This window comes from Schistocerca piceifrons, chromosome 1 (assembly GCF_021461385.2).
Source record: "Schistocerca piceifrons isolate TAMUIC-IGC-003096 chromosome 1, iqSchPice1.1, whole genome shotgun sequence".
Taxonomy (NCBI): domain Eukaryota; kingdom Metazoa; phylum Arthropoda; class Insecta; order Orthoptera; family Acrididae; genus Schistocerca; species Schistocerca piceifrons.
Genome location: NC_060138.1, coordinates 355,018,110 through 355,043,085, shown reverse-complemented (window position 1 = coordinate 355,043,085; position 24,976 = coordinate 355,018,110). Strand labels below are relative to the sequence as shown.

The 24,976-nt window shown below is 41.2% G+C and overlaps 1 protein-coding gene across 1 annotated transcript in view; it reads left to right on the top strand.

Annotated features, from left to right (window-relative positions):
* The window catches only part of LOC124795029 (carbonyl reductase [NADPH] 1-like), a 75,721-nt gene that overhangs the window by 12,130 nt on the left and 38,615 nt on the right, over positions 1-24,976 (top strand). The window contains exons 2-3 of the mRNA XM_047258804.1: positions 6,136-6,264; positions 6,361-6,492. Coding sequence (XP_047114760.1) covers positions 6,136-6,264; positions 6,361-6,492 — 261 coding nt within the window. The remainder of the gene's footprint in view (positions 1-6,135; positions 6,265-6,360; positions 6,493-24,976) is intronic.

The following is a 24,976-nucleotide window of genomic DNA, read 5'->3' as shown; positions in this document are numbered from 1 at the left end:
AAGTATTTGTGATGTGGTGCTACAGACAAATATTGAAAATTAGATAGAATTATAATGAAGGAATGAAGAAGTTCTGTGCAAAATCAGAGAGGAAAGGAATATGTGGAAAACACTGACAAGGAGAAGGGACAGGATTATAGGATATCTGTTAAGGCATCAGGGAATGAATTTCAGGGTATCAGAGGGAGCTGTAGAGGGCAAAAACTGTAGAGGAAGACATAAGAGTGGTTGGTTTGTGGGGATTAAAGGGACCAGACTGCTACGGTCATCGGTCCCGAAGACATAAGACTGACATACATCCAGCGAATAATTGAGGACATGGGTTGCAAGTGGTACTCAGAGATGAAGAGGTTGGCACAGGAGAGGAATCCATGTCGGACCACATGAAACCAGTCAGAAGACAGAAGACTCAAAAACTAGAGGGGAGGGGGTGGCTGACCATGTTCTATGAAATGGGAATTGGTCATCTCCTTTCCCAGTTGGTTAAATGTCTTAACGTGTGTGATGATTACTTCTGAATATAACCCTTCCATGGTCCCGTTGTGTAGGTGTTCGGTCTTCGTTTGACTGCCTGTCTTATTCCGCATGGTACGCAGACTTCAAGATGAGTATACGTATTCCAGTTCCAAAGAAGGTTAGTGTGCGTGCAGGTGTGATAATTACTGAACTATCGATTAAATAAATCATACTTGCAAAATACTAACGCAAATTATTTACAGAAGAATTGGAAAACAAGTAGAAGTTGACCTTGACAAGATGTTTTGGTTCTGGAGAAATGTGAGAACATGCAAGGCAATACTGACCCTACGGCTTATATAGAAGACTGACTGAAGAAAGGCAAAACTGCATTTATACCATTTGTAGATTTAAAGAAAGCTTTTGACCGGAATACACTCTTTGAAATATAGCAGGGACAAAATCAGGAAACTAAAGGTTGTTTAATACTTGTACGGATACCAGACAACAATTATAAGAGTCATAGGGTATGAATGGGAAGCGATAGTTGAGAAGGGAGTGAGACAGGGTTGTAGCCTATCCCCAATGTTATTCAGTCTTTACATTGAGTTATCAGTAAAGGAAATCAAGTAGAAATTTGGAGAGGGAAAAGAATTTAAAACTCTGAAGTTTGCCAAAGACATTGTACTATAATTCTGATAGAGGCGGCAAAGGACTTGGAAAAGCAATTGAATCGAATGGATAGTGTCTTGAAAAAAGGTTATAAGACGAACACCACCAAAGGTAAAGTAAGAGTTATGGAATTAGTCAAATTTAATTAGCTGATGATGAAGGAGTTGAATTAGAAAATGAGACACTAAAAGTAGTAGATGAGCCCTGCTACTTGGTAGCAAAATAACAGTTGATGTTCGAAGTGGAGAAAATATAAAATGTGGACTGGTTATAGAATTTCTGAAAAAGAGGAGTTTCTTAACATCTAATCTAAATTTAAGTGTTGTTGTTGTTGTTGTTGTGGTCTTCAGTCCTGAGACTGGTTTGATGCAGCTCTCCATGCTACTCTATCCTGTGCAAGCTTCATCTCCCAGTACCTACTGCAACCTACATCCTTCTGGATCTGCTTAATGTACTCATCTCTTGGTCTCCCTCAACGATTTTTACCCTCCACGCTGCCCTCCAGTACTAAATTGTGATCCCTTGATGCCTCAGAACATGTCGTACCAACCGATCCCTTCTTCTAGTCAAGTAGTGTCACAAACACCTCTTCTCCCCAATTCTATTTAATACCTCCTCGTTAGTTATGTGATTTACCCATCTAATCTTCAGCATTCTTCTGTAGCACCATGTTTCGAAAGCTTCTATTCTCTTCTTGTCTAAACTATTTATTGTCCAAGTTTCACTTCCATACATGGCTACACTCCATACAAATACTTTCAAAAACGACTTCCTAACACTTAAATCAATACTCGATATTAACAAATTTCTCTTCTTCAGAAACACTTTCCTTGCCATTGCCAGTCTACATTTTATATCCTCTCTACTTCGACAATCATCAGTTATTTTGCTCCCCAAATAGCAAAACTCCTTTACTACTTTAAGTGTCTCATTTCCTAATCTCATTCCCTCAACACCACCCGACATAATTCGACTACATTCCATTATCCTTGTTTTGCTTTTGTTGATGTTCATCTTATACCCTCTTTTCAAGACACTGTCCATTCCATTCAACTGCTCTTCCAAGTCCTTCGCCGTTTCTGACAGAACTACAATGTCTTTGGCGAACCTCAAAGCTTTTATTTCTTCTCCATGGATTTTAATACCTACTCCAAACTTTTCTTTTGTTTCCTTTACTGCTTGCTCAATATACAGATTGAATAGCATCGGGGAGAGGCTACAACCCTGTCTCACTCCCTTGCCAACCACTGCCTCCCTTTCATGTCCCTCGACTCTCATAACTGCCATCTGGTTTCTGTACAAATTGTAAATAGCCTTTCGCTCCCTGTATTTTACCCCTGCCACCTTCAGAATTTGAAAGAGAGTATTCCAGTCAACATTGTCAAAAGCCTTCTCCAAGTCTACAAATCCTAGAAACATAGGTTTGCCTTTCCTTAATCTTTCCTCTAAGATAAGTCGCAGGGTCAGTATTGTCTCACGTGTTCCCACATTTCTACGGAATCCAAACTGATCTTCCCCGAGGTCGGCTTCTGCCAGTTTTTCCATTCGTCTGTAAAAAATTCGCGTTAGTATTTTGCAGCTGTGACTTATTAAACTGGTAGTTCGATAATTTTCACATCTGTCAACACCTGCTTTCTTTGGGATTGGAATTATTATATTCTTCTTGAAGTCAGAGGGAATTTCGCCTGTCTCATACATCTTCCTCACCAGATGGTAGAGTTTTGTCAGGACTGGCTCTCCCAAAGCTGTCAGTAGTTCTAATGGAATGTTGTCTACTCCGGGGGCCTTGTCTCGACTCAGGTCTTTCAGTGCTCTGTCAAACTCTTCACACAGTATCATATCTCCCATTTCATCTTCATCTACATCCTCTTCCATTTCCATGATATTGTCCTCGAGAACATCATCCCTGCATAGACCCACTATATACTCCTTTCACCTTTCTGCTTTCCCTTCTTTGCTTAGAACTGGGTGTCCATCTGGGCTCTTGATATTCATGCAAGTGGTTCTCTTTTCTCCAAAGGTCTCTTTAATTTTCCTGTAGGCAGTATCTATCTTACCCCTAGTGAGATAAGCCTCTACATCCTTACATTTGTCCTCTAGCCATCCCTGCTTCGCCATTTTGCACTTCCTGTCGATCTCATTTTTGAGACGTTTGTATTCCTTTTTTCCTGCTTCACTTACTGCATTTTTGTATTTTCTCCTTTCGTCAATTAAATTTAGTATCTCTTCTGTTACCCAAGGATTTCTACTAGCCCTCATCTTTTTACCTACTTGATCTTCTGCTGCCTTCACTATTTCATTCCTCAAAGCTACCCATTCTGCTTCTACTGTATTTCTTTCCCCCATTCCTGTCAATTGTTCCCTTATGCTCTCCCTGGAACTCTGTACAACCTCTGGTTCTTTCAGTTTATCCAGGTCCCATCTCCTTAAATTCCCACCTTTTTGCAGTTTCTTCAGTTTTAATCTACAGTTCATAACCAATAGGTTGTGGTCAGAGTCCACATCTGCCCCTGGAAATGTCTTACAATTTAAAACCTGGTTCTTAAATCTCTGTCTTACGATTATATAATCTATCTGAAACCTTTTAGTATCTCCAGGGTTCTTCCATGTATACAACCTTCTTTCATGATTCTTGAACCAAGTGTTAGCTATGATTAAGTTATGCTCTGTGCAAAATTCTACTAGGCGGCTTCTTGTTTCATTTCTTAGCCCCAATCCATATTCACCTACTACGTTTCCTTCTCTTCCTTTTCCTACTGTTGAATTCCAGTCACCCATGACTACTAAATTTTCGTCTCCCTTCACTACCTGAATAATTTCTTTTATTTCATCATACATTTCATCAATTTCTTCATCATCTGCAGAGCTGGTTGGCATATAAACTTGTACTACTGTAGTAGGCGTGGGTTTCGTGTCTATCTTGGCCACAATAATGCGTTCACTATGCTGTTTGTAGTAGCTTATCTGCACTCCTATTTTTTTATTCATTATTATACCTACTCCTGCATTACCCCTATTTGATTTTGTATTTATAACCCTGTATTCACTGACCAAAAGTCTTGTTACTCCTGCCACCGAATTTCACTAATTCCCACTATATATAACTTTAACCTATCCATTTCCCTTTTTAAATTTTCTAACCTACCTGTCCGATTTAGGGATCTGACATTCCACGCTCCGATCCGTAGAACGCCAGTTTTCTTTCTCCTGATAACGACGTCCTCCTGAGTAGTCCCCGCCCGGAGATCCGAATGGGGGTCTATTTTACCTCCGGAATATTTTACCCAAGAGGACGCCATCATCATTTAATCATACAGCTTAAGCTGCATGCCCTCGGGGTGTTAGGAAGTCTTTTCCGAAAATATTTGTCTGGGATATAGCCTTGTGCAGAAGTTAAACATGGACAATAAGCAGTTCCAACAAGAAGAAAGTAGAAACATTTGAAGTATGGTGCTACAGAAGCATGCTGAAGATTAGAAGGGTATGCTGAGTTAACTAATGAGGAGGTACTGAATTAGTTTGGAGGAAAAGAAAATGTAGGCACTACGTAATTAAAATAAGGGAGTGGCTGCTAGGAAACATCCTGAGGCATGAACAGATCATCAGTTTGGTAATGGAAAAGTTTGTATATATGGGGGGAGGGGGGGGGGGCTAAAATTGCTGATGGAGACCAAGGGATGAATACATAAGCAGGTTTAGTTGCAATAGTTATTCATAGATATAGAAACTTCCATAGAATGGACTAGCATGGAGAGCTGCATCAAACCAATCTTCGGACTGAAGTCCACAACAGTGACAACATTGTGTGAGAAATCATTCACGTAAAGAATAAATAGTGTTGACTGTAGTTGGAGTATGGAAACTTGCAGCACATTATATTTGACAGATTTAGCTCAGATTTTTAATTTGTTGTATTTTCCCCACAATTATGTCCTGATTTCTATGCATTGCTTCCCTTTCATGAAGTACAGTTTTATTATGTCATTTCATTTTCCACACATCCCCTACTGTTACAACAAAGATCTGTATAGTGATGTGTTTTAAACTGGTCCATGAAGATTTCGTAAATCTTCAGTTTCTGTCAAGTGAACTCTTAACATGTTCAACAAAAGCTGTTGGTGCTGTTCTTGGTGACTTATCTTCTCTGGAACAATGTTGTGATGATTGTAGTATTTTAAATTTTGTTATAAAGCTTACATTTCTAGTCTTTATTATAATTCTGAAGATTTTTGTAAATGTGGAAATCATTTGTATTGGTCTGTAGTTTCCCAATTCACCTCTGTTACCTTTCTTTAGTATTGGTTTTGCTTTACATGCTTTTAATTAATATGGAAAAACACATTCCTTTATTGTGGCATTGAACAGGTGTGAGCTTTTTAGCAGGCCTTCCCTGCATTATTTTATGAGACGTGATATAACATAATCTAAAACAGATGAATATTTTACTTTTAATTGCTTTCTTAGACTTAAAACTTCTATCTCTGTTGCTGTGACGAATGCAGTTGTATGCCTAATATGTGTGATATGTGGCATTTTTCTTCTTTCATTTATTTTATCAGTTCATCTGTTACAATTACAATAAATGTGTTGAAGATGTTTGTCATTTCAAGATGATGTAGGTCCTTGACTTGTCATTCGATTGCAACTTAGTACTCAGCTTTAGGTGCCATCAGAAAATGGTAACGGAGAGGCATGTAACTGCGATGTAGCCATCCTGCAATTAATGTGGACTTAACTGACTGCAGATACACTCCTATGTGTAAATATATTATTATGTACCACCACAATAGTCTGATTGTTCTGTGATTAATTTGTTTTCAATGTTCCCATAATGTTGATGAAAAGAAACAAATAAGTATTCCGTTTTTTGTATTCTTTTCATGCTAGTATTTGACAACTTTATACCTTTCTGCTAATTTGCTAACAGTGTTTGTTATTCTGTTTTGCTTTTTTCTAACACATTCATTTGCAAAAGTGTTATAATGTTAATATATAACTTCTGTTAAGGTTACTGGTGGAAACAAAGGCATTGGTTTTGCAATTGCCCGTGGTCTATGCGAAAAATTTGATGGCACTGTGTACCTCACGGCAAGAGATGAGACACGTGGTCTGAAGGCTATTGAAGAATTAAAAAAGGTGTGATAACCATACCTACTTCATTATACTGCATTATTTTTCCGTCATATCACTGTATAAAATTGTGTGTATAATTAAGCAAAATTTCTGTTTCAGAATGGATTAAATCCAAAATTTCATCAGCTTGATATAGATAACTTAGAAAGCATACAAAGATTTCGGGACTACATAAAAGAAAAATATGGAGGACTTGATGTACTTGTAAACAATGCTGCTATAGCATATAAGGTAAACAGATACTGATATAACAAAACCAGTACCTTTTTCTTTTTAAAGCAATATTATACAACAATTTCATATCTAATGTCAAGCATGAAAAATTAGCAGAGATGATAGACAATCTATTTTTGGTACTCTCTCCTACTTAAATTTATTGATCACTTTGATGGAAGCCAGTGGAGGTTGTTTATTTATTGCTGTCAAGTTTATGTTTAGTGTATAAATAGAGACTCTGATTGCCAGTCAGGGTGAAATGGAAGATTAAATGTGGTCAAAAAATTGTGACCAGTTGCTACTGTCAGCCACATGCAGCAGTTATTGAATTGCCAGAACACTTCAAGGTAGAATAAGAGATTATCACTGTGAACTTAAATGCGTGCCATAGTGATGAGAGAGAATTTCATTGTCATCAAGTGATTGGGACTTGCGTCACTGTAGTAACTGCAGCAGAGAGATTCCTGTAAAATTGTGTTCCAACTATGACTCCTGACACTGTGGAGAAGTTAAACTTGCTGTTATATAAAATCTCCCAGACATGCAAACAACACTGCATTATGACCATTCTGTGCGTAATTGGGAAGGGATGGGGAGGAGTTCTTGACAAGTTGAAGCTATGCGTTGACCTGCGAAATGTGCATGGATAATACTGTTCATAGGACACAGCATGCAAAAGGTAAGAATCCAGTTTAGAACAGTGGTCTGGCACACAGGTTTGATTTCTAATACAGCATGTCTGGGGTAAACATGTAGTAATAGAAAATGTAAAAACGTGAGATGTAATTGAGGTGTTTCTTTGCAGTTTGATTCTGCAAGTAAGGTAACTCAAAAAGTTTTCTGTGTTTACTTGTGACACTTGTAACTGCGTGCACATGCATGTAACTGCTTTGATCATCTAAACATGCATCAGTAGCACTGTGGACTCCACAGCAGAAGGTGTTCTGCGTGCTTTGTCCCACAGAGCTAAAGTCTGTTGCACTGGTACAATGTTGTTTTCGGCTTGAGTAAGGACTGCGATCAACTGACGATGTTCCCATTTACATAACAATCAAGATATGGGACAAGTGGCTTTGGGAAACTGGGAGTTTGCTTTTAATATTGGACAAGCACACCATTCCAGAAGCTACTGTTGCATTAATGTGTACATCCTTCCAGCAGATTCCTTGTAAGTCAATCCAAGCATGTAGGCAGTTACAGTTAACTCATTTGATAGTACATAACGTCATCAGTAAAAGGTTGTGCCTGCGGGCATGTAGACTGCTGCTTCATCACAAAATTAAGCTTGAGAACAGGCCATAATAGAAGGTATTCGGACAAAAATGAATGAAAATGAAGTGTTCCTCATTTTCTGTATCTTGGACCAAGCTACATTCCACACTTCCAGCGTGATGAAAATGCACAGTTGCCACATGTGGAAGCTGAACCTCCCCACGGTGATAGTGTAAATGTGACTCTCCAAAAGTGACTGTGCATGTAGATTGTTGAAGGACAGAGTTGTACGCTCATTCTTCTTCGCAGGGCCTACAGTTAATGCAACAATGTACACAAACATGTTGGAGCTGTATGCTGTGCCACAACTTCCTTGTGACATGATCTTTCAACAGGATGGTGTCCATGCCATTTTGCGAACATTGTGAGGGATTTCTTGGATCACGAGTTCCTAGGTTGCTAGATCGGGAGAGGTATTCCATCAATTGCTTTGCTTTCTATAAGCCGAGACATTACTCCAATTGATTTATTTTTTTTCTTCGATGGGGGTTTATCAAGAATCAAGTATACCAGACATCTGTCAATGATCTACCAGATCTGCGCCATCTCATTCGTGGAGATGTCACAAATGTTATGCCTGAAAATGCTGCAAAACACTTGGACGGTAATGGAATACAAATTAGATGTCTGTTGCTCCACTAATGGTACATATATTGAAGTGTGTTAGGTGTATAAAAATATTTTGAGTTGTTATACATATAGAAACGTACCATCTCAATAAATATCTCAGTTACTTTTCAAATTATTACATTTTATATTATTTATATATAGACCTGGACACCCTTTATATAATCAGATCCTGCACTGATATGCAACAGAACTGGTTCCTCTTTTAGGTGACTCTAAGAGACAGTTGATTCCAGATTTGACGGACCATCACAGGACAGATGCACTAAACTGCAGATCTAAATTGCTGATGCAGATTTGTTATAATATTATGGAACCTGTTTTTCACCTGTGTTGAATGACAAATTTGTAGGCTCAGCTGCCTCTTTACAGGGACTAGTGTGCGTTGCGCAAACTGCAGTTGTACTAAACTAAGACTGGTGTACCCTTTCAAGAATTTCAGAGGGTGAGAGTGTAAATTAAGACTAAATTTAACTTCTAGATAGCCTTTGAGATAGTTTCATGTTGTTGTTTAGTAAAGAAAAGTACACACCTGAATATCAGATCTGGTATGTGACTGGGTGAAGAACCTTCTTGTTGCCAGAACTCAAAAGGGGGGGGGGGCTAAGACTTTACGATTTGCCCTCGTAGATAAGTTCCAACCACAGTGAAATTATTAAGCCTGCTGACTACAATGCCCATGCTGTGCAGTGTCCAACCATCACAATTTACAATGTGTGCCTGTGTGATATCTTTTGCACTCTGTTTCTGGGCGATATCAAGGCTGCACATATTGAGTTTTTCAAGTATATGCCTGTTGTAGTCTTATAGTGTGAGGGTACATAGTCAAACAGCGCACACTACAATGGCTCAGTGGCCGGCCTACCTGAACAGACAGCGTAGCAAGTGCTGTGCTGTGTGCACAACAGCCCAATATAAGTCTTGTGTGCCGGGCCCTCAAACTCACTTATGTTTACTTACTTATTGTATGCTCACATAAGAGACTGTATGTTGCTGTTTTCTGTAGTTACAAGACTTTGTTCTGCTCTATACTTCAGTGTTATTGTGGATCTCTTCACATGGAAGCAGAATAAAACTTGGTTTGCATTACTTCTTGTGTCTGTACAATGTTACAGCATATTTGGCGATGAGTGCGGTATTCTACTCCTCATGTTTCTGTTTTGACATACAGTCAACAGTTCAGTGGAAGAAGTTCTTCCGTCTATTGAATAACAGTGACCAGAGGCAGACTCACTCGGTGGTACTAAACAGTTTGGCAGTATCATTTACGTGTGAGGTTCCAGCAACATTGATGCATATGAAAAATGCCTTCAGCAACATTCTCAAGCTTTTGGAGCTGCCAACCCCAAATTATATAAGGCTTTGTTTTTGTCATGGGTTTCTCCCTGTGTTTATCACCTTTTGTGTCAGCTAGCTCCTCTCCAGGAGCCTGCCAGTCTGTCTTTTGATGAAATGTATCAGTTGCTCTCTAATTAGCATTGCAAATGTGTTCATGTTGTTGCTGCTTGCGTTGAGTGCTACTGTTGTCAAAAGCAGTTGTAACAGTTGTACAGAGCTTGGGCAGTGGAAATTCATAGGCTTAGCTGTTGTTGCCAGTTTGTTATTGAGCCCCACCAGGACTCATATGCTGATTTGATAGTTTGTGATGCTATAATACAACTGGCTCATGATAGGGAAGATTGTGAATGTTCTTTACAATGTAAAAATGCTGCTCTTAGAGTCCGCGTAGTCTTTTGAAGTATCTATGGCAGAAGGAAACCAGATATAAGCATGGTGTGAAGTAGCTGCTGTTGCTTCCTCTCCTCCTTGTCCGCCAATCTTTAGCTCATGGAGAGAAAGACCACAATGTGGCCATGCAGTGGTGGCCTCCATGCTGCATTGGGCAGTGCCATGCTAAGCAGCAGCATTCAGTGTCACAACAGCAGCTGTGTGCTCTTCTTCCGTTGTGCCCGTATTGTTTTGTTCAACATGAGTTAGCCACGTGCCCAGAACGTTGGCAACGCGCAACTATTGTTGCTTATGTGTGCGGCTCTCAGCCTCCTTCACCAGACATGAACATGGATGTGAACAGTGTTTCCCAAATGATTGTAGCCACATACAAATTCTACATTGAAGTTATGTGTGATAAGCAAACAAGTGGACCCAGATGTAGCAGTGCCTTTGTTAGATTCTCAATCCAATGTGGATCTTGGGTCACCGGTATTATCCCCTGTATCTTGTTGGTTGGTGAATTACAACAAACAATAAATACCCATATTGAGACAGTTTTCTACTCCCGTTGCGTATAAAGCAGTTGTTAGGCCTTTGACCTTCCTAGTAGTGGATTATGCCAGTATGAAAACTTCTTTGAGTTAGTCGCCTTCAGAATTTTTGAATTCTCTGTTTCTGGTGAAGTGCATCTGGTATTGGATCAAGTTGTGTACGAACAACTGGACATACTCTCTTGGAATATTCCTCCCTGTTTTTGGAAGGTTTAGGGTGTTCTACTGATTTCAGGACTCATATCGCAATGAGAATGACAGTGCACTCCCACTTTTTTCATACCCATTCAGTCCCAGTAGCTTTAAGGTAGCAAGTCAATTAGACCGCCTTACATCCTCTAGTGAATGATCTACTCCATTGGTAATTGTCAAAAAAACTTGACGGCAACCTTCAGCTCTGTGGTGATCTTAAAGTGTGTGTTAAGTCCACAGTCTATTGTTGGTAACCTATTCCTTGTCCCATCTGGATGCACTCTTAGCACGGTTTTCTGGGACCAGTATTTTTCCAAAATAGATCTTCAGAAGCCTACCGAACGAGTCCTCGTAGTGAATACCGCCTTCGATTTACATAAATACCAGTGCCTGCCATTTGGTGTGGCTAGTGCCCATTTCATTTTCTAGTGATTTTTGGAGCAGCTCACAGCCTCCATTCCATGGTGCATTAACCACTTGGATGATATTGTGCCTTGCTCTCAGTGATACAGGCTGCTGGTTTAAAATGTAGCTCAGACAGATCACCATTTTTTCATCCGTCTGTCGTCTACCTTGATTTTGAAGTCTTGCATGGTGGTGACTAGCGTTTATGCCAGCATGTCGATTCCATTACAACTTTACCATGTCCTACCAATGTCAAAGAGCTGCAAGTGTTTCTCGGAAAGATTGTGTATTACAATAAATTTTTTTTCTGGTGCAGCCATGTTCGGCCAGCCACTATGCCCTCTTAAATAAAAATGTTGATTTTCACTGGTCACCCGCCTGTGAGCATGATTTTACTCTATTCAGGTCAAAATTACACTTGGCACCTTGGTTACTTTCCAACTAGGCCAACATCTTGTTTTGGCCACAGACATCTCCCAGTATGACCTAAGACTGTTCTCGCATACAAATATGTGAGTATTTCTGAACACCCTATTGCATATGCTTCCAAAACTGAATCAGATGCAAGAACCGCTGTTCACAGACAGAGAAAGAAGCCCTTTCTATCGGGTGTACGCTCAAAAAATTTTATGTTTTCCTATAGGTTCCAAGTTTCATTTCAATATTGATCACATACCTTTGGTATCTCTTTTCAATCCTTTGACATCTTTATTGGTCAAAGCAGCCCTTCGCCTGCTTCGTTTGTGTCTCACTATAACTAAAAGATTCCCCAGTCCATTGGAGTGGCAGAGCAGCTGAAGACCTTGATATGTTCTCGAGTTCATATACGTTCACTCCAATTGGCAACTGTAGCCTGCCGGAGCTGCTTCATGGTTGCCAGCCCAATATGCTAATTTGTCTGATCAGTGCCTGCCCACCTGGTGGTACCCACCTCGCAGCGATTCCATACAGGCTCCGCTGCCCGGGGCCTGCAGATTTGGTCGGCACCCTGTGTGGATTCCAGTCGTTGTCCATCAGGCCAAGAGTGCCTTCTCTGTGTTGGGCACAGCTCTGTCCACTAGTGTCAAACTGCACACCAGAGAGTCCTCTGCCCTGCAACCCTTTACGCTGGCCCCCGTGCTGCGGCCCACGCTTCCTCTGGCTCCAGCACTGTCTTCACTCAGGGTGCTGCTGGGCAGAGCAGGTAGCACTGGACTGCCTCCATCTTCACAGTCCCTGTCACTGCCCCCCCCCCCTTCCCACCCCCCACTTCCACCACTGCCTTCTTCTCTGCTGCCTACATCGCTGAGTGCCTGCCCAGATGTGGACATGGGTACAGCAACGGCATCACCAGTCATCCCTTATGGCTTCTCAGAGGGGAGTAAGCACCATGCCTGTTGGTGCCCGTGCTCTTTCAGACCACATTCTCCTGTGACAGCACAACAGCTGCTCCAACAGTCATCACCTACCAGTGAAGACACTGACATCTCCAAAGTGACAATTTTTCATCAAGTGGAAGGAGTATTGTAACCCTATAGTGTGAGCATGCATAATCGTATTACATGATACAAGTGCCTCCATGGCTGACCTATAAAGGTCACCTGTCAACTTGGGCAGACGACACAGCGAGCGGTGTGCTGTGTGTACAACAGCTCAATATAAGCCCAGCATGCTGGGCCCTCAGCCTCCCCTATGAGACTGTATATTGATGTGTTCTATAGTTATGAGACTTTGTACTGTTCTATATTTCATTAAATGTTATTGTGGATCTCTTCGTGTGAAAGCAGGAAAAAAGTTGGTTGGTGTTACTTCTGATATTGTGTCTGTATAATGTTACAGCAGTGTCAGTTTAGGACTTGAAACCTTTTTGCTGTATTATAGTGTAGTTGAGATTTGGAAATGTTCCTTGAGTGTTTGAAACATTGAACTAGACTTTTACTCACTGGTGAATGCCAGGTCTTTAGTATAATAACTTTGCAAGTTATTTGGAAGAGTGAGAAGTTATTGAATTTCAGTGAACATGTGCAAATTCGGAACTGTGACTAATTTTGAGTTATGGTGAACTGATCAAAGTGATCACTTGCTTATTTTTGTTGCTCCTTTGCCACTTACTGTCAAAACCTCTTGTCCATGAAGTAAACAGCTAGACATAATCGTAATCTAAACTACTACACATTTCAAACTAATAAACACCAGTTTCAAGTCATTGTGTTTCAATAACCATAATTTAAAAATATGACCCTATAGTATTTTAGGTAGCCTGAAGACAACACTGATAAAATTTTGAGGAGTGTAACTTGACAGCATGTTCATCTGCTCAGACAGTTGACAAGTGAAGTTTGACCATCCAGTGAACAGGGAGAACTGTGAAGGCTGGGATGACATTGTAGCTTCCAGAATCTCATAAACCAGATGGTTGTTAAATTATTTATATATAATAATGAAGAGTGTGCATAATAGAGGATTGGAATTGTTTTTTCGAGCAAATTGTTCCAAATTTTTTGTGTGTGTCAGTTCTGAGATTGTAGTGAGTTCAGCTGGTGTTATTGATGCCTTAGCAAGGAGCTGAATCTGTCCACAATATTGAGGTCTTTAATTGAAGAATATGTGTTAGTAAAAACAGGTTCAAACTATTCTTGGGTGAAGAGTACCTCTGGTCTAGCCATTTCTGGTATGTGTTCATAGTCTGGTATCCTTACCACACAGGACCAATAGAAGAGAGAGAAAAGGTTTTATCGAGAACAGTGTGATTCATGATAGGATTGCGTAAATTCGTGTAGTGTGTCACTTATAAAATCAAACTCCAATGGGACATGTTGCTTTCCCATGTAAATATAAAGGCACTTGGGCTTAAAAAATTATTTTCAAGAGTTCTTTATACAAAATCTTGTTTTGTGCTTGTACAGTTAACTATTCAGTTTACAGTTTCTAAAATAATATGATAATGGCTTATGTTTCAGAAAGAGAATCAACCAGTTATGAGTGATTTGCAACTGATGCATAAATAGGAATAACACTTCCACAAATGTTATCTGTTTCCTCTTTCACTTATCAGTATTAAAAGTTGGTCCTGTCCAAACCACAGTTTTTCTATTGTTGCATAGTAATTTATTTGGTTGATATTTTATAGGTAGTCTGCAGTTTGCCATTAGAAACATTTCCTCTAAAAGGTAATCATGTATTTGCAAGCAGTTCTTTGTTAGATTGAGGAATTTTCACCAACACAGAAATGCTACAACAGAGCACTGCTTTTCATCAGTTATTTGTATTAGATTGAAGCTATAAGCTAGGTGCACAATAGTAGTGGGCTTTCCAAAGAAATTTCTTGTCAGTGCTCTCACATTGCTGCTGAGCCAGAAACCTACTTCTCAATTGTGACTGGAAGAGAAACTGTGTGTGTGTGTGTGTGTGTGTGTGTGTGTGTGTGTGTGTGTGTGTATAAGCACAGAATAGATACCCCTCACCCCAGAAACACACGCGCGCGCACGCGTGTGTTTCTGGGGTGAGGGGTATCTATTCTGTGCTTATTGATTCAGAAGAGTAGTGAATGAATTTGAGAATAAATGGTTGTCACAAATTCATCGAGGCTTATGTCATCTGATAATAAACCATTTTTCCACTAGTGTTAACACAGGAATATGTATGCGAGGTACTCAGCACTATTCTGATTCTGTACACAGTGGTAACTGTAAGAACATCAGAGCATTTCCAGTGTAATGCCACAGAATAATGGTAGGAAGAAAAAAGAAAATTACTTCGAAGAAGTTTAAATATGTTTCTATAAATTTTAGCTACTTTATCATTGACTAAAAATAAGCAGAATGTTGAGCAGAAGGGCTCAGTTGCTTATTGTCAAATGTTTCAGGGGAAAGTGAGCAGAGCAGATGTTATTAACGATAACTGCGAGGCAGATGAACAGTGATCTATGATTTCAAAGATGATGAGGTTTTGAGAGTGTCATTGTGTTACAATATTTATGTGGACCACCTGACAACATGGAAGTACCACAAGTGCTTCACAAGAAGAAATGACTTAGTAGCTGAATTAGCACACTTAACTTCCTGGATGTGACATAGCTCACTGCTCTCCCAGGCACCTCTTAAAAAAAGGATTTTCTTCCTTGTTGTATTTGTGTGTTCACATGTTGTATTTCTCGGTAGACTATTTCGTGAATGCTGTTTCCGAGCTTACAGTTTTCTTTATTTTTACTTTCCTATAATATTTTGCCCATGTTGCTAGTGCTCCCCTAGAAGAAATAATATTTTTATTATGTAAATGATATTTCAGACTAGAGGCAACAAACAAAGTGAAAGGATGATTCATAAGTGGCACTTAGGCATATTTACTAGCTGTGTGTGTGTGTGTGTGTGTGTGTGTGTGTGTGTGTGTGTGTGTGAGAGAGAGAGAGAGAGAGAGAGAGAGAGAGAGAGAGAGACGATCTTCCTGCTTTAAGTGTAACTGAATCTGGAGTTTTAAAATTTGCTTGCCATCCGTGGTACATACAGTTGGAATAATTGAAAAATTTACAATATTACATGTAACTGTACTGAAGTACACTCCTGGAAATTGAAATAAGATCACCGTGAATTCATTGTCCCAGGAAGGGAAAACTTTATTGACACATTCCTGGGGTCAGATACATCACATGATCACACTGACAGAACCACAGGCACATAGACACAGGCAACAGAGCATGCACAATGTCGGCACTAGTACAGTGTATATCCACCTTTCGCAGCAATGCAGGCTGCTATTCTCCCATGGAGACGATCGTAGAGATGCTGGATGTAGTCCTGTGGAACGGCTTGCCATGCCATTTCCACCTGGCACCTCAGTTGGACCAGCGTTCGTGCTGGACGTGCAGACCGCATGAGACGACGCTTCATCCAGTCCCAAACATGCTCAATGGGGGACAGATCCGGAGATCTTGCTGGCCAGCGTAGTTGACTTACACCTTCTAGAGCACGTTGAGTGGCACGGGATACATGCGGACGTGCATTGTCTTGTTGGAACAGCAAGTTCCCTTGCCGGTCTAGGAATGGTAGAACGATGGGTTCGATGACGGTTTGGATGTACCGTGCACTATTCAGTGTCCCCTCACCAGTGGTGTACGGCCAGTGTAGGAGGTCGCTCCCCACACCATGATGCCGGGTGTTGGCCCTGTGTGCCTCGGTCGTATGCAGTCCTGATTGTGGCGCTCACCTGCACGGCGCCAAACACACATACGACCATCATTGGCACCAAGGCAGAAGCGACTCTCATCGTCTCATCGTCTCCATTCGTCCCTCCATTCACGCCTGTCGCGACACCACTGGAGGCGGGCTGCACGATGTTGGGGCGTGAGCGGAAGACGGCCTAACGGTGTGCGGGACCGTAGCCCAGCTTCATGGAGACGGTTGCGAATGGTCCTCGCCGATACCCCAGGAGCAACAGTGTCCCTAATTTGCTGGGAAGTGGCGGTGCGGTCCCCTACGGCACTGCATAGGATCCTATGGTCTTGGCGTGCATCCGTGCATCGCTGCAGTCCGGTCCCAGGTCGACGGGCACGTACACCTTCCGCCGACCACTGGCAACAACATCGATGTACTGTGGAGACCTCACGCCCCACGTGTTGAGCAATTCGGCGGTACGTCCACCCGGCCTCCCGCATGCCCACTATACGCCCTCGCTCAAAGTCCGTCAACTGCACATACGGTTCACGTCCACGCTGTCGCGGCATGCTACCAGTGTTAAAGACTGCGATGGAGCTCCGTATGCCACAGCAAACTGGCTGACACTGACGGCGGCGGTGCACAAATGCTGCGCAGCTAGCGCCATTCGACGGCCAACACAGCGGTTCCTGGTGTGTCCGCTGTGCCGTGCGTGTGATCATTGCTTGTACAGCCCTCTCGCAGTGTCCGGAGCAAGTATGGTGGGTCTGACACACCGGTGTCAATGTGTTCTTTTTTTCCATTTCCAGGAGTGTAGATCTAAGGGGGGCATTGTCACGATTTGAGTATTGGAAAAAAAGTATATATATTTCTGCCGAACAGTGGCAAACCATATTATTAATCTAACCACTCGACTGGTATGTAATGTCTAATAATTGGTTAATAGACTGTTACACTGACAGGCCTAGTCAAATCACAGGAAGTATTACTTAATGGTATCAGTATATACACAAATTTAGTTTCCCAACAGAATAATACCAAACCATCTGGTATACCACAAAGAAAACTTTCATGAGTGTGCTAAGACAAATTATTATTTTTGTGAAGCTTTTAGGTGCTGTATGGCTTCTCCAAAAATCAGTTGCCACATGAAGACAATGAGCTGCAAATATGAGGGTTGGAACTTGAATAGTGGCAACTATTTATTCACAACCGATACAAAAGAGTTAAATGTTTGCACCTGTTACTGTCCTTCAAAGTAGTCACCAGCATTGTGTAGAACCCGTTGCCAGCTATGTGGAAGGCGTAGTATACCATTAGCAGAGCCTGTTCCTTTGATGGTGCGAATGGAGCGGTCTAAAGTTGTGGTGATTCTCGTGTATGACTGTGATGGTGTCATCCTAACGCATTATATTCCTCCATGGCAGACAGTTAATGTGCAGTATTACTATTAGTTTTTGGAGCATCCCCTGTGACCAGCTTTGCGAAAGAAGTGGCGACACTTTCTGCACAACCAACCCATCATTTTGCATGACAGTGCACGGGCGCATACAGCACAAGCTGTGGCTGCTCTGTTCGCTCGATGGGACTGGGAAGTACTGTACCATCCACCATACTCTGCGGACTTAAGTCCTTGTGACTTTGATTTGATTCCGAAGATGAAGGAGCCACTTCGTGGCATTCGCTTCAGAACTGTTCCAGAGATTTAACAGGCAGTACACCACTCCATTCGCACCATCAACAGCACAGGCTCTACTAATGGTATACTACGCCTTCCACATCGCTGGCAATGGGTTCTACACAACGCTGGTGACTACTTTGAAGGACAGTAACAGATGCAAACATGCAGTTGTTGGCTGGGTTCATCATGTACCTGTACAGTTGTAGTTGCATGATAACAGGGAATGTACTCCTGGTGAGTGAGCGAGCTGAGATCTCTCCACGTATGAGGGAGTATATTGGTATCATTTTTTGGCACACTGGAACTCCGGTCAACATCGATCGTGCTAGGTGAATGTTACTGTGGTTGGACAGTGCCCATGTAGAGAGACCCCAGTCAGAGTGGTTACACCAGGATGGATAATTCACATTGAGCCCATCAGCTTGAGTGGGCGTGAGGCACCAGTGTGATTGAACTTCTTACATACTCTATCTGACCTGTATTAGCTGCCAGGATCAACATCTCTCATTGACTAATGTTCACAATTAATAAAAATAAGTAAAAAATACAGGAGTACAAACAATTGGTTGTCAAAATGGTAGCTAGTTTTGCAATGACTGTTGAAAATCTGTGTTATCGGATCTTTGATAACCATGACTGTGCCCTTTCACCCTCAGATGAGGCGGACATCACGTTAGACTCCCTTTTCACTAACACTGGTGATCTCAATCTCCTGCCCTCAGCCAGAGAAGCAGCACTCTTGCTCTGTGGTTTTCCACCCATTCTTCCTCTGCCTCTGTCCTGAAAATGGATAAACTCCCACTGCACTCAGAAGTTTCAGGAGCTACAAAGGAAAGCCCAGTCTGATTCTGAAACTGTGTATTTGCACTTGATGTACCACCCCTCCAACCTGTAACAAATTGTGATTGGCCACCCTTCATCCCAATGCATACAGCCTCCCTCCCCTCTCCTTTCATCGCCCCAAGACACCCACAGAGTGGTCACTTAATGGAACTGGAAGAAATATAACGCTACATCTCAGAACTGCGAGATTGTCATACTACTTCACAGAGCATGCTGAAAAGTGATGTCTTCAATTTTTTTACGTGAAAACTCTTACAGATTTTTTAATAAAAGAAATGTTATTAACATTCTCTGCCTTTATTCTTCATGTCTACACATTTGTAGCCCTCTGCTACTAGAGGGCTCGAATTGTAACATCTACATGGCAGTGTTTAACATGTGTCAGTGTGTGAGAAACAGCTTACTCTAGTCAAGTTTCAAATTCGAAGAGCTCTTCCACACATGGAAATAACCTATCCTTCAGCATGACAATGCCAGACCATACATGAGTGCTGTGACATCTGGAACAGTCTGATGCCTTGTCTTCATTTTCATTAATTGTACTCTATTGCAGTCTCTGCTTGGCCCCATCCGATTTTGATCTGTTTCCAAAATTTAAAGAAGGACTTCACTTTGATAGTGATGAAGTGATGCAAGCAGGGCTGAGGTTGTGGCTCTGTCAACAAAGTCAAACATTCTGCATTGGCAATATCAACTAACTGGTCCCTCATTGGGAGAAATATCTTTATTGATGGGGTAACTATGTTGGAAAGTAAATGTGTAGACATGAAGAATAAGGATGTAGACTGTTAATAACATTTATTTTATTTAAAAAAAGCTTTGACCTTTAACATAAAGAATTAGGAGGCATTACTTTTCAGCACGCCCACGTACATGGCCCTACAAGAAACACAGTTCGCTGGTAAGCGTTCCGTTGCACTCGGGCATTACTGTGCGTAGTATAGAAAATTTTCTAAGCCTGAGGGGGACATCAAGCAGAGTCAATATGATGATTTGCATTATATTCAAAGTGCTGATGTATGCAATGTTAAGATGATAACTCTGTGTATTTGGACAACTACTAAAGTCACCCACAGTAATATTTATCTCCCTTGTGATAAGTAAATAATGTATTCCAGATGGTAAACTTGTTGCAGCAATTCCGTTCACCCTCCCTCTTGGTCAGAGATTCCAATACATACAATCCTCTGTGGGAGAGCCTCAAGCAACATTGAAGAGGCCTCCTGCGTGAACGCAGTGGCTAGCACATTGGACTTGCATTTGGGAGGGCGACGGTTTAAATCCCCATCAGACCACCCAGATTTAGGTTTTCTGTGATTTTCCTAAATCACTCCAGGCAAATGCAAGGATGGTTCCTTTGAAAAAGGGCAAGGCCAATTTCCTTCCCCATCCTTCTGTAATCCGAGCTTGCGCTCTGTCTCTAATGACCTCACTTTTGACAGAACATTAAACTATAATCTTCACCCCTCCCCTCTCTCTCCTGCTTGAGCAACTAATTTCTAATTTTGACGTCAACATTTGAATCCTATTCATTTTAATGCAGCTCGAGACACATTCCACGGCACTGACTTCACAATTTTCTCTGCCAGTCTAATTGGTGGTCTGTGCACAATAACCTTTGTGACTGATCACCTTTCTAGTGATCCTATGGCTTCTATTTTGCCATCCATCAGTTCAGTCACTATGCTGCACACTTCAGAGGGCAGACTGGTAGACCTATACCTCCTGTGTCATATTTGTAGCCCCCACCCTCACCACCAAGAGTCAGTGACAATGTCCACAGAGATGTCTCTGCTGTGATCACCCATACTGCTGACACAGCGTCCCCATTTCCATGGGCTCTTGCTACCAGCAGTCTGTCCCATTCTAGTCTGAAGAAATTAAAGTGACCGTCTAGGACTGTCATAGAGTTTTTCTACAATATGAACTCCACTCCTTGGTGCAATGCCATAAGCATTTATGTGCAAGGGCTCATTTCTTAATCAAACGGAGGAAAATGAATCACTGTAATTTCCCTTTGGGAATGCACACATCATACTCCTAGGCCAAACTGCGTGGTCTATTAGGGCACCAATGACCAATAACCAATCCTAGTATCTCAATAATTGTGTGTCTACTGACCTGTTGTTCTCTGCTGAACATTTTATTATGCATTACATTAACAGTGATGTGAAAATTTACTTGTTATCTTCCTGCCTTCCAAGCACGTAAACAGCAGGTGGAAAATACCTGCCTTTGTTTTACTATAAACAGCCTCGAGACATGTAACTCGCCTTTTAATAAATAGTTATTGCATAGAAGCTTTCACTTGGTCCGTGGTACTGCCCCAGAGTTTGGCTTGATTAACAATCTAGTGATTCAGTACATGAGTCTGGATCATCTTGATGGTTTTCAATAATATATGACTAAGAATGGTGTGACAGTATCATCATTACAATTCCTAAGCCAAGCAAAAACCCAACTTCCATTGACAGCTGTAGACCAGTTATCTTATGAAAGTGCTACACAGATTGCTCAAGTGGATGGTGGCCAATCGATTGTGCTGCGTTCTTGAATCACAAGACCTTTTCTTGTATCACAAGACCTTTTCTCCTTCTACCTGTGTGATGTTACGGAGAGATGGTCAACAACTGACTACCTGGTCTGGTTTTTATGGAGGAATGTTGCAGTACAAGGAAATACTTTTGTTTCAATACTGAGTTCTTTTAAAGACTTACTCAGGGTACTGACCGAAAAGTACTCGTATTGAATTGATTCTACACAACATATCCAAGTAGTGAGTGACTATTTGCTTGTGTCTGTGGTACTGCGTTCCACCTGCCTGCACTGTCCTTCGTCCAGCGGGGCTGTTCATCTGTTAATCAGCTATATTGTTTGTTGTTCACAATCATGGAGTGCTTTGTTAGTGTTTGCTGCTGAAATCTAAATTATGGACATATATTACTACAATGAATGACACCATGGCAAAATGCAAAAAGTTTATGAAAACTGTGAAGTTTTGCGGAAAAATGTCGAATTCATTTACACCAGAACTCACAGAACTGTTCTAGAAAGAAAACAACAGAAAGTCAGCAGTGCCTCTGAGCCTGGTAAAACAAGTGAAAGGTATGTGTGAATCTAATAATTATTATTTTTTAATATTCTTTGATATGCCAACTGCTGTAGAGATGGAAACCCTCAGTCAACTTAAAGATTTTTGAAAGCCTTTGAAACATGTTGCTAGAGAAGCATGTGGAGAAAAGTATGTTACAATATCCAGAATTGTACCTATAAAAATTGTTTTGTCAACAGAACTTAATAGTGTCACCCCAGTCTCACTAATTGCTAAAGAATGCAAGGTCTTTTAATTGAAAGAGCTGAAGAAAAAGTATAGGTAAATTGAATTAAATGACCAACTCTATTGGACCCAAGGTTTAAAAACCGGCATTTTCGAGATCCAGCCATACACAAACTCAAAAGTATGGTTTACAGGCAACAAAGTAGTCAAAGTGAAAGGAGGATGATGCTGTCTTGTCTATTATAACATATGAATATGACTCTTGGAAACATCATAAAGAGCCAGTGCAGGGTTGCAAAAAGAAAAACGAAACACATCAAAGTCATGAAGTATCTCTTTATTTGTTAAAACTTTGTAATATTCTTAAGAAGCTATCCATTTTCAGAATAGACTTCTAAAAAGGTGTATGATGCTGCCTGATATCACATCTTGACTATAGTCCAGACTAAGGTTTCCAAATTGTTGAACTGCTTTTTATCCACAACATTTTGTCAGCTTGATGGTTTAGGGTTATCATCAGTGCACAGTTCCAAGAGGATGGTGTCCCTTAGGGCTCAATGTCGAATGGTATACATTTTCTCATAGCTCTTTATGTTGACTACTATTACATTTGGTACACTCTGATTCTGTGGCCTTAGATGAGTGTCAACATGAAGGAGCCATGTGGAGGGCCTCTTCCTGGGCCCTCTGCCATGGCGTCTAACTTTCTCTTGCTGAAATATGGGTCATGCACTTTTGGCACCACACCATATTCCATCCAGAGCCGAAGCACTACGTTGGGAACCAATGCCTCAAGATAGTCATACAATTTCAAATTAGGTCACCCCTTCAGCAGTGAACTGATGTAGTTATCCCACATCCAACAGACTGTAACAGGTTCCAAGTGGAAATTTAAATGCTCTCTGCATTCCTAACTATACCTCATACATACATAGGCTTTTACAAAGCACTGATCTTGGTGTGTCTTGACAGTATGCCATACGTATGATTTGACAGCACTATCATCTTTTCAACTGTTAGATCCAGTTAATCACTGTGGGATGAGGCTAACTACTGGTGTCTTTCACATGAGACCTGCTGACTGTCTTCTGGTGGAAGTCAGTTTCAGCAATGCCAGCTGCTATTCAGTTACCATCTGACAATTATCAAAGCTAACCAAATTATCAAATTTTGTTCCTCTCTGTGGAGTATCAACCTCCCATAACAAATGACCTAGGTCAGGCTTCCAAATTGGAATGTATTTGGAAAGTCTTCATACCTGTCTTTACCTCCTTCCTCTCAAATGTACCAGTGCTCTTCCCAGGTGTGTAACCAGACAATAGGTCCAATTAGATTTATTGCAAGGCTCTAAAATCCGTTACCCCTGTTGATTTCCATTATAGGTTTCTCGTAGTCCCCTATGACTATCAAGGAGCTGAAATAAAATTTATACTGATTGTTCTAAAGGTGCAGAAAAGGCAGGACGTGTTTTTATATATGCCTAAAGTCAGGAACAACACTCTTTACCACATGCCCTTAAGTATCTAGTTGCTAATTGCTAGAACACCCTGTTTCATCAAGAAGGAAACTTGCAACATGTTTTTTGGTATGCAGTGACTCTCTCGGCAATCTCTAATCTATTGACTGAGGTTATCTTCACTATCTGACAGTGTCTAGTATCCTTGAACTCCTTATGGTCTTCCCCATACTGCATGCTCAGTCATTTTCCTCTGGATCCCGAGTCATATGGGAAACTCAGGGAATGTGAGCTAGCTGATCGCTTGACCAGTTAAGTGACCACACAACTTACACTAGTAATGGAGATACTGGGCTCTGATTTACAAGGAGCGATGAGACTTGCAATTCATTGTAAATAGAACAGAGAATGATGGGCTGCTTCTCTGTCCAATAACTGTATACCATCAAGGAGATCACAGCTGCCATTGTCACAGAAAGAGTTCTCTGTCTAGTGCCAGTTTCATATTGTTTACATCTGACTCATGGTTTTATCTCTGCAACGGAACACTTCCCCAAAGCTAGCACACATCCTAATGGAATGCCCCTTCTTTACAGCTCACCGGTGAACGCAGGGTCTAGCTGTCCAAATCCTTTTACTTGCAGTGACCTCTACTTCATGCATTTTGAAGGGAGCTGTGTTTTATGTTATTGTTTTATATGTGTTTTGTGTCACGTGGGGTCAGGGTAGTTTCTGCACCTCTTGACGCGAATGTGAGGGAGGGAGGGGGGGGGGGGGGGGTGGCAATTCCCTCTGACCCACACACCAGCCTCATTTCAGATCTTTTTCACTCTTCCAGTAGTTTCAACTCATAGCATTATTAATGTTGTCATTATCATCTTATTGCACCTATCTATTGTTGTCAGACATATTTTTGGAGTTGTTTGTAATTTTATTTTTACAGTGTGTAGCTGGAGTCAGCCCAAACAAGTGCTGCTTCTCATGTCTTTCATGTAACACCCATTGTTGACAAAGAAAACACTGGCTCATTCCCTGTCACAAACAAAATTATTTCTAAAGCAGAATTTCATACACTCATTCGACTCAAAAGTCTGCTAATGATGAATGAAGGGATCATGTTGTTAAAAAGTGTCCTGCAGTTACCAGCTATTGAATGTTGGGTCCTGTTTCGATTGCATATGAGGATGGATTCTAGCTACACATTGGTCAGGGGGACTGAGGAAGGCATAGTGAAACACTGAAAGTGGTCACTTAAATAAAATAAAAGTTGAAATATAAATGGCTGAAGGTGTTTTTGATTTGGGATTTGAATGGTGTCTTGGTTATAGGAAGGGAGACTGCAGGCAGTTAGTTGCT